We start from the raw sequence: 10,913 nt of genomic DNA, 5'->3' as shown, positions 1-10,913 counted from the left end.
CCCGAAGCAGAAGTACACCACAGAAGTGGACACATTTTGTTCACTCAAATAAGTCCCCTCTTTGAATTCATCCCCCAGCATCCCCAAATCCCGAGAAAGGACGGTAGGCTACACCGGCTGAGAACTCTTCGTTGTCAACACCGTGTTGTCGAGGAAGAGGCCATGGTTCGAGAAGATGCGGGCCGACATACTCAAGTTCGACGACGAGTGATCTATGGCGACGACCGCCATCCCTTTTTTGTATGCTCAAAAGTGTGATGGCATGACCACGGCCGAGATGGTGTGGTCGAATTTCCCGTCCCTTTTGTGTGCTGGCATGTGTGCCGCCCACTGGCAAATGCGCCAGCATGAACTGTGTGGTGGGTTTTTTGAAGGCTGGCATTGTATGCCAGCCGTTGGCATGAACTTTGGATGACCGCATGGTAGTTGGCATGATCTATGGCCGCGTGCCTTTTCAAATCTGTGCGCGGACATGAAATGAGTCACCAGCATTGGGTGCACGACTGACAAAAAAAAACAAGACAGGCCTACCCAAACATAAAAAACAGACAAAATCATCGTCCGTTTGGGTCGGCGCATTGGAGTTGCTCTTGACTCCTCTTTCTCAATGTCCCGAGCGGCCTCACTTCACACACGCCCCACGTCATGCCTATATTCACATATTTTTCACGCATGGTCGTTGCCCATGATGTAATACCCCTCCATCACACACACACACACACACACACACACACACACACACACAAATTACAAATTACAAGGTATAGAGTTTGTAGGATCATGCTACAATAAAAAAAAGGTAGAAAATATGTAGCTTAAAGGTATAGGCTACAATTAAATAAAGAGATGTAAAAGCCTTTACAATCCGTGTGGGTACAAGGTACAGAGGTGATAACCCCTCCCCTCCCCCTAATTTTAAATTACTCATTCTGTTATCAATTCACTTGAAGTTCTTTGTCTTAGGTAAAATTCTGTAACATCTGATTCAAGTTTATAGAAATCATATTAGCATCTACTACTACATATATTTTCATAAAAGGAGATTGAGTTAGGACAAAGCTAAAACTGCATGTGCTGAGACCAAGCGACTGTGCAATAAAATTGGCATTGACATGGCACCAATCATTTATTTATACTATAGATTAAGCTAGAATCTCGGTATATACATATCATGTCAGCACCATTTTAACTTACTGATATTCAGTCGCCTCCCAAAAGGCAAAGCTATTCCATGACAAGTCCCGCAAGTTCACTAATTTTGCTCGCACAAAATAGAGACGGTTCTAAATGATTATTACCGCCATTTTTATTTATTTATATGGAGCAAACTCAGGCAAACCCTGACGATCTTCAGCCATCTTCAGTTCAGCACAGTTCCCAGCCATCCTCGTTGGAACCCCGCTGCTTGCTGTTGTCTTCACCCACTGAGCTTGCACCTTCACTGTCACAGCCATCTAACATTTCAACCTTTCTCCCGTCGACATCCGGATCCTCAGCCACTGGCCTTGCAACTTCAGCAACTGTATGTTTATCTTTAGACTCAACGGCTTCGGTGGTCCTGTCTGACGAACTAGCACTCCTGTGAAGCGAAGAATGCAGAGAAGAGGAGAGACTTGACATTGTTGATCGCTGCAACTTGCTCCAAGATAAGCGCTCATCCACTATTTGCTTAAGTTGAGACACATCCTCGCAAATGACAGCCATCTCACCTCTGCATAAGGACAAGGATATGTTTCAGTACTCCGTCTATAAACTGACACAGCATTATCAAGAATTTAAATATTTATAGTTTTGACTGATCCTTCAGATTAGATGCCTGAACAGTTCCAAACATCACTGAAATAACAAACAAACAAAAAACAAATGGAATACTCACGATTTGTAAATAGATGATGTTGAAGACATGGGCATGGTTCCCACTTCCCAATGTCTAACTTTAACGTTATTCTTTGTACTAATATGTCGGGGCGATATTATTGCAAAAATAGTTTGCATGAAAACTCTAATACTCCCTCCGTTCCTAAATATTTGTCTTTCTAGAGATTTCAACAAGTGACTACATACGGAACAAAATGAGTGTATCTACACTCTAAAATATGTCTACATACATCCGTATGTTCTAGTCTGTTTGAAATGTCTAGAAAGACAAATATTTAGGAACGGAGGGAGTAGAACATAATTCCCCTTGCCTTCTCAGAAAGAATAGTTTGCAAAAAAAAAAGTTTTTGCTGCCTCTGTAAGCTAATGTAAGACGTTTTTGCAGTTCAATTCATATTAGTGTAAAGAGGTGGTATATTAGTTGTCCACCCAGGGGAGTTTGAATGCATGAGTTCTAAAATGTCACTTATTTCCGAACATAAGTGCTACAAGAATCATCTTATTTACAATGTCATTTCTTGCTTCACTGAGAAGACTATTATATATCGTCTGAAAAATAGCCAAACTACATAATCTGAAAGGTGCAAGAGTGGTAAGCATGTTGTTAACTTCCAAAGATGGCACAAGATAATCTGAAGTTCCAGAGTCATCAAAATTCAGTTTAATTTCAGAGATAATTAGTTAAATAAGCTACTTGCTATGGAAAACTTTAGCGACACGAAGTAGCTGACATGAAATGATAACTTACTGTAGTGTATCAACAATTCGACCCCGCTCAACCAAGAACTCCTTCAGCTGCACATCCAACAATACACATGCGCCATCAACAATTGAAATCAATTTCAAACTAATTCATAATATGGGCTCCCAACACATACTACTTCTAGCAGTGCTAAAAGACAGATGTGTATAAACTCCATAAGAACAACACTACCCATAAAACCTTTTCTAAGACAGCATAAATAATGATAATCAGTAATCCCTCTGTTCCATATTAAGTGTCACTGATTTAGTACAAACTTTAAATCAGCGACGCTTAATATGGAACGGAGGGAGTATCAAACATAAAGAAGCATTTTTACCTTTAAAGGGATTAACTATTGCTCTGTAGATTTAATTAAGAGTCACTTCGAGCAGTACCCATAAAAGATTTTATTATACAGTAAATAATGATATTCAGTATCAGATGTTGATAGCAGTCCAAAGTTTATACTATTTATTATCAGGAAAGTTACAGACACAAAGGTAAAGCATATAAAGGCTGCACGGAAATACCTTCAAATTCTCCTCCGCTTCTTTCTGCAACTTTCTTGATTCTTCAACAATGGAATTCATCTCCTTTTCCTGTTCACTAAGTAGTGCCTGAGCAGAAGCTTCCTTTTCGTCTTTTTCCTTCACAGCTGCTTCATATTCCTGTTGTGCAGCAACCAATCTTTCCTCGAGAGTTTGCCTTATCTATATATAGATCAGATCAGAGATGTGTTTAGATGCAACTCAACTTTTATAATCTAAAAATACTTCTGCAACTCAATATATCCAATATGAAATTTAATTTTTTTTAACTTGTACTAGGTAATTATGCTTTCTCATAAAATTATTTTGTGTAACAACATCATTAAAGGAGAAACAACTGAAGACAAATAAAACATGATGGACCATCCATTCCATGTTCTGTCAGGAAGCTCAGTAGATGAAGAAAATACCATCAAAGAAAGCATTAAGATAATACCTCTTCAATAACAACTAGATAACTATTCCTCTCGTCTGACAGCCTCTGAAGTCGAGATTGGAGCTCCCGTGCCTCCGTGGTCAAAATAGATCTCTCGCCGAAAACCTCACCAGCATGCTACATATAGCACAATTGATGACTCCTTTAGGTTAGACAACTAAAGAGTTCTCTCTTTTATAAAGTTTGATCAGGGGATAAAAGGACGAACCATATCATTTGCTTCTTTTGCATGATTCAACATTTCTTTGAGCTCCTCAACTTTGGTGAGAATGCTTGTACCAGAAATAGATGATTCACGCTTGGCAACTTTAGCTTTTTCTTCAAGAAGTTCTACATCCTCTATCATCTTAGTAACCAGCTCAAGTGAGGGTAACAGATCGTTCTGCATTAATGTCACAGCAGAAGAGTAAGTGTCCAACTTCAGCAGTTACCGGCGAATCAGTCACTATAATATACGAAGTGCATTTTGCATCTTAAATTAATCAGTGTACATAGTTTTTTTTAATTCAGAGAGTAAACTAAAACAGATAAATCATGGTCGATTCAGTTTCTTGTACAGGAAAAAAATTTGATGTGGCAGATGATTATCTGTATGGCAACTTCAGAAAGTTTTAAGATTATATCTCCCTAGTACACTAGTACAGACCTTAAGGGTGCCAGTGCCTAGTTTTTAGCTCCTTAGACACTGAAAGAGCTGTTAACTGTTCAAAATATGAGGAAACTGTATGTAGAATGCGGCTTGCAAAAAGTTAGTCTAGGATGGATCGAAGTGTGGCTCCTAGACCAGCAATAAGGCAGTTTATTTTCTACTATAAGTTTGGCATGCCATCCTAAGAGGATGCAAGTGGCTAATATGCCGAGAATCACTGACAATGACCCACAGTGATTCCAGTCAACCTACTACAGCCTGGACTTGACTAGTGACTACAACAAGTCAGCTAGCACCAAATGCACATTGCTTCAAGAAATGCAGCTGAATCTCCATACGATCATATCAGTAATTCCTACTACTCATTTCTGCTATAAGTGCTTCTGAATCTGTTGACTGAAATGGTATTTTTAGCATGATCATTCTTTCACTTCATTTCAGTTATTCAGTGCATGAAACATAATCTATTGAGGTTAGCTTGTGAGTTTAAAGCAAAACATTCTCTTTTAACAGTGCCCTTCATGTCTAACCTGCCAATTTGATCTATATACTACTACTAACAGAAAATGCCAAAGTGGCTTCATTTTTCTTCTTCTTACATTTGGTAAGCAAGTCATCAATCTAGATGTAAATATTCATGCCATGCAATTTTTTCAAGATAAAGGAAAGGGTGTGCAACTAAGTATAACCCACATAACCACAGGCACGTGTAACCATACACGCATGCAACCACATGAGAGTAATGTGCCCAAGAAAGTGTATATACAACAAATGTTTTGGAAAAAGCCAGCATGGTGGGAGTTAAAATAATTGGAGTACCTTTTTGTTTTTTGCATCAGCAATGGAATCCTCAAGTGACTCAATACTAACAGAGTGGCTTGAATGAGCTGAAGCCATGGAGGCAAAGTGATTCGAATTCAAATCAGGTATCAACTCACTTGAAGAAGACAAGAATGCGTCACCATGCTGAACTCTATCCTTGGAGTTGTAATCAATGTCACAGTTGTTATCCATGTGTACTAAGACTCCACCAGAACCAACAAAGGATTCTTGGGTGTCTGGAATAGGAAAATCCAGCACAGGTGCAAGGGTGTCTTTTACAGTACTGAGAAATTTAGGTGAGACTGCACTGTCAGGAACACCAGTAGAAGTCTTGGAACAAAAGGAGTTATCCACATCTGCATGATAACAAGGAAGCTCCAAAGGATTATCCTGGGAAATGCAATCGCCAACTGGGACTGTGATGTCAAAATCTTGCTCTTGGACTTGTGCAACATTAAGATTTATGCTGTTGCTCCCATTTTTCCTCATGAGTGATTGAACAATATATTCACTTGATAAAGATCCACCATTTCCAACTTGATTAGCTGAATGATCTGAGTAACACGATTTTAAGAAATCTTCAAGGGTCATAGTGCGCTGCTGATGTTCAGCGTCAGAGATAGCATCTGAGATAGTGTCAGAGATGGATTCCCCAAATGGGCCTGTGATGTCCACATCATGCGCGTGGACTTGAGCAACATTAAGATTTATGCTGTCATTGCCATTTTTCCCCAGGAGTGATTCATCAATGTATTCACTCCACAAAGACCGACCATTACATGCGTTTAAGAAATCTTGAACGGCCAAATCACACTGCTTATCATTAAGTGCAGGCACAGAACAGGAAGGGAAATCTAGTTGTCCATTCATCAATTCTAATGATGAAGTCACATCTAGTTCACCCACAACATTTTCTTGCATGTCAGTTGTGATTGCAGAATCAACATTTCCATTAGCTTCATCAACATGAATATCAGAACCTGATTTGACTCCATTCATTAGCATAACTTCAGAAAACAGGAAAGGTTCTAATGAGTAATTATATATCAGAGAAAATGTTCTTGCAATTTATTGAAGATAAGGACTTTGTACAGATTAGCGCTGAAGTTAAACCCACATGAGCTCAATGAGCAAGATAGAAATTCAAGTCAAAGAATAAGAAAGCCCATATAACACAGCCTTTGGGTCGTTACTTAACACTTGTATAATTTTAATAAGTTAAATTGCAAAACTGGCAGTACTACGTTTCTACCCAAACCACCAAGTGCTTACTGCTACATGAGTTAACTTTGGGCCCACAGCTTATCCTAAACCCAGAAGATCCCAAACACTATCCCTACACAACGATAAAACCTATGCATGCAAACATTTTGATTAGATCTAAGATAATCAATAGAAGCACCCTGATGGAGCGTCTTTTACACTAAGCATAGATTGGCCCATAATCTCAATCTTTTTACTTACCAGCAGATGATGAAGCTCCTGTCTCACCCACAGTATGATTAGCAGATACATTTCTGAATAAATCTTTCGTAAATTCCGCAGGTTCATGATGGGCACCAGAAATTCCGACTGGACCTGCCATAGATAGCATGACTTCGTGAAGGACGGCTACCACCATTAAATCAACATCTCTATTGTGCTCTATGGCGACAGCCTTCAGATACAGAGATCGAGTAATATCAGTCTTCATACTTACCAGCAGATGATGAACTTCCTGTTTCACGTGCATCTTGATTCACGGTTAAGCTTCTGAAAAAATCGAACTTAGATACCGCAGCCTCGTGGTGGACGCTCGAGACTTCGATCGAACCCATCATAGATGGCATGACTTCATCAAGGACGGCGACCACAGCGGAATCAGCATCTTTATGGTGCTCTATCGCGACAGCCTTCAGCATGCGGGGATCAACCTGCGAAAGGGCGCACAAAAAGTGTCACCACTTAGACGGCAGCCATGGACAACCCAGAAACTAAATGGCTTATTATTACCCGTGCAATTCCCCTGACAAGAATAATCGAACCCTTTCAGAGGCAGTATGAATCGATCTAGAAATAATCCTAGTTCCGCAGGGGACTAGAATCAGACCCCCGCCCAGCATCACGGCAAAATCATAGTGCGTCCGAATGGAAATCCACTATTCCCAATCTGTAACAGGTTTCCTCCCGCAGGTGTAATTAATTACCAATAACCCAAACCCTCGCCTCGCCGCCGAACAAAATTACAACCATCCCCCGTTACTCATCCGAGCAACACCGATATCCCCCATGCGAGATGGAAAGGGGGATCGGGCGTACCTGAGGGAAGAGCTCGCGGAGTGAGCGGAAGACGGTCATGTGGTCGCCCATCTCCGAACCCTAGAAGCCAAGGAACCAGGATCGGCTATGAAGCAAAGGAACCCGGCCACAGGTGGATGGTTCCGGCTGCGCGGAGGGGAGGGGATTAGGGTTTGGGGGATTCCTCTGATCGCGGGATTGGAGGGGAGGGGGGGAGGGGAGGGGGCGAGTTGGAGTGAAGAGGGCGAGCGAGAGAGGAGGCTGCACCCGGGAGAGAGGCCGAGAGAGACCCGCTCAGGCTCGAGCGGTGTGGTTTTACCGGCTGGACAGCGCGTAGGTTTTACGTTTAGCCCCTCCTTGTATCCTCTTTTCGTAATATACGCCCTCCGTTTTGGATATTATGAGATGTTCTAATTTTTTCATGAATCAGATGTACGTAGACCATTTTTAGTGTGTTTGTTTACTCATTTCAGTCTGCATATAGTTTATATCGAAATATGCAAAACATTTTATAATTGAAAACAAAGGTAACAGTAACTATTAGTGATTTCCTGGTCAACTAAAGTTAGCACAGTATATATATTTCCAAAATATACAACTGCTTCATTTCAAAAAAAATATACAACTGCTCGATCTTTGTTGGAATCATAAAACTTAGATATAAGATTGTCCCAATTGACTTAGAAAAAGGATTGTCTTTCTCAAGAAGAAAACTGCGTAAAAGTACGTGACAAGTAAAGGTGAAGGATGGTCTCGAAAAAGAATACAGGTGACTGAATTGGACCGCCATTGTGTTTTTTCTCCAAGGACAATTTCGGAACAAATCAAAGCACCACATACTGAAATCATGAAATGGAGCTCGGAGGAAGGTCCCAGTTGCAAAATTTGATTACTCCAAAGAAAGGGCATGCAGCTGCATGATTCAAGGAAACGGAAGAGGGCGACGGGACGTGTGAACGGGAGAGCCGCGGCGGCATTAATCATGTCTTAGCCACGAAGGAAGTAGGAGTACGTAGTAGTACCAACATATAGAACAATGTACGACATGTATACAACCTTTTACGGCGGAGAATACAAAAGCCGAACTGTCGCTCTAGGCCGTTGGCTCGTCCAACTCAGCGGCAGTGCCCATGCAGATGCAGGCTGTATCATATCATTATTCTGTATCTGTAGATAGATAGAAACCACACGCACACGGTGCTTGGATCAGTCTGCCACTGCCGACATAGGCACCATCTAGTCAACCCCACGGATAACACATCACGGCATAGTGCAGGTTCCGAAAATATCTCAGCGATTGTGTTAAAAACATGAAGAAAAAAATGTTCAACGGAAGTTAGTACAGAAGTACAGATAAACCGCCCAACTGGCTGCTTGTGCTTGACCCGGTTCAAAACAATTGAGCCACAGTGAGTTCTCTTCATGTGAAATTTTTTAACCCGTACGGTGAACATTTCAGAAGCTAACCGGAGCAAAAGACAGGAGCTAATCTTGCCACAACCCTAGACACGACTAGTCATCCTCCTCCACCTTCAGGCCCTGCAGCTTCGAGCCCAGGCCATCGCCATTATCGTCCCCGTCCTTCTCCTCCTCATCGTCATCCTCCTCTTCCTCGTCATCTTCAGGGTCCCCCTCGGGGTCGTTCTCATCCAGCGGGCCAAGCACCTCCAGCGAGTTCTTGCCTCCCTTCAGGATCTCCTTCACCTCGTCGACCCCTTCGTCGGAGATGAAATTCGAATTGATGTTCAGCAACACAAAACCTGGCTTGTTTGCGACAGCCTGAGCAAAGCACCGGGCTCCAGACCTCTGAAACAGATTCGTGCTCACGTCAAGCTCCTTCAGACCCGGGTGGCCTTCCTGCAGAGATTTTGCGATTGTCACCGCCCCATCATCCTTCAGCTCATTCTCAGCTAAGGTCAGCTTCTTGAGCGACTGCATTGCCGTTAAGCATTCTGCTACAGCTTTGGCTGCTTTGGCGGTTATTTCATTTCCTGCCATTTCAAGGACCTCTAACTGAGGCGCTGACTGTTTGAGGACATTCACAATTGCTATTGTACCCTCATTCTCAAGATTGAGGTCACTAAGATAGAGCTCAACGAGGCCACCAAGCTTCGGAAGGGTTTTGCTGAGAGCTACCCCTGCCTCCACACCAAATAAGTTGTCCCTGATATCAAGTTTCTTCAGACGAGTACATGTCCCTAATGCCTCAGCCAATGCCACTCCACCATCAGATCCTATCCTTGTCGCGGAGCACCTGAAGCTCTCTAGGTTTGGAGAACGCTTAACCATCTCAGCAATTGGCATAGCACCTTCATCACCAGTCATATTGTTGTGGAAGTGGAGAACCTTAAGCTTCTCAGTTGATGGAATAAGCTCAGATAGAGCTTTTGCAGCTTCACCTGATATGCCATCATTCATCACATATAGTTCTTCCAGGTCGCCCTGTGATTTCAGCAGCTCTGTGAATGCCCTCACACCCTTCTCACCTAAAGCATTGTCGGAGATGTTCAGGTACCTCAGTACACACCCTGCTAAAGCTTTGGAGAATATGCGCATTACATCAAGGGCTTCGTCCTCGGGTCTTCCAGCGACAAAATCTGAGATATCTACCTCTGTGAGCTGCGATTTTATTGATTCAAGAATTGGGCCAGCAACATTGGCAGCACCAATACCAAAGCTCCTGTTGCTGAAACAAATCCTTTTATACGAGTTTCCTGGTTTTGTTAGTGGACTGAGAAGTTCCTTTGCTTCTTCTGCCTCAATGAAAGCGCGCTTGCCACCAGATATGTCAAACACAGTATCAGCAGGCTCAAGAGGTGTATCAACAACAGGTGCTTCTGGTTCCTCGGTTGTCCTTGGGCCTTTTTTCAGGACTTCAAGCATCAGCTTGCTAGTTTCTTTTGCGTATAGCTGGACAGCAGAACTACCATCACCATCAGGCTCCTTCTTGAAATGCTCCTCTGCAGAAGCAAAGCACGCCTCTTCGATCCTCTTAGCATTCTCATGAGCCTCTTCTTTGCTCAAAATGCCATACTTGCGAGAGAAGATGCACTCGGCGGACAGGTTCTTGGTCATCCTCTCTATAAGCATCAGACGAGTGCTTTCACTCGGTGGCCACAGTTTGATGGAGAATGTCCGGGGCTGGAAATCTTGCGCTGTTGAATCCATGTGGAAAGGTGTCACTTCACACAGCAACCTACAGGTAAATCACCAAGAATAGGCATTAGCATGATCCCAAATTACAGAAAGTAATGCAATATTGAGTAAACAGCGAAATTAGTGGAGCAATTGGAGGGCCTATCCCTGAGGTACCAAACACTAGTACCAACAAGGATATATACAGCTAAATACCAGTTGGTAAAACATAGTTAAGTCTGCAGTGTAACAACAACATCATTTTTCTTCTTCTTAAAGGGGGCACCCATCTTCATTTAAGAAAATGGAGAAGGACAACAACAACTTCATTCATCCGTGATGAAAAGCATTTTGCTCAAAGTGGTTGGTTTACAGAGGAAATCAACAATATCAATTACAGAATAACAGGAGTTCAACCTAGCA

At 42.2% G+C, this 10,913-nt stretch overlaps 2 protein-coding genes across 3 annotated transcripts in view; both read right to left on the bottom strand.

Annotated features, from left to right (window-relative positions):
* Positions 1 to 1,089: 1,089 nt before the first annotated feature.
* On the bottom strand, positions 1,090 to 7,586 carry LOC119279008. Of its 2 annotated transcripts, none has more exons than XM_037560420.1 (9): positions 7,377 to 7,586; positions 6,778 to 6,991; positions 6,543 to 6,656; positions 5,076 to 6,085; positions 3,816 to 3,989; positions 3,608 to 3,724; positions 3,154 to 3,333; positions 2,627 to 2,673; positions 1,090 to 1,711 (listed from the first exon to the last, which is right to left on the bottom strand). In XM_037560420.1, the coding sequence occupies exons 1-9, from the start codon at positions 7,425 to 7,427 to the stop codon at positions 1,366 to 1,368; spliced, it is 2,253 nt and encodes a 750-aa protein (XP_037416317.1). In that variant the 5' UTR covers positions 7,428 to 7,586; the 3' UTR covers positions 1,090 to 1,365. The 2 variants fall into 2 exon arrangements, with proteins under 2 accessions (XP_037416317.1, XP_037416326.1); XM_037560429.1 differs by having other exon boundaries at positions 5,076 to 6,058.
* A 1,037-nt stretch (positions 7,587 to 8,623) lies between these two features.
* The window catches only part of LOC119279001 (RAN GTPase-activating protein 2-like), a 3,289-nt gene continuing 999 nt past the window's right edge, over positions 8,624 to 10,913 (bottom strand). The window contains exon 2 of the mRNA XM_037560409.1: positions 8,624 to 10,551. Within this exon, the coding sequence (XP_037416306.1) occupies positions 8,868 to 10,523 (1,656 nt within the window). The 5' untranslated portion in view covers positions 10,524 to 10,551 and the 3' untranslated portion in view covers positions 8,624 to 8,867. The remainder of the gene's footprint in view (positions 10,552 to 10,913) is intronic.

Source organism: Triticum dicoccoides, chromosome 1A, assembly GCF_002162155.2.
Source record: "Triticum dicoccoides isolate Atlit2015 ecotype Zavitan chromosome 1A, WEW_v2.0, whole genome shotgun sequence".
NCBI lineage: Eukaryota > Viridiplantae > Streptophyta > Magnoliopsida > Poales > Poaceae > Triticum > Triticum dicoccoides.
This window is presented reverse-complemented; position numbering and strand designations above follow the sequence as displayed.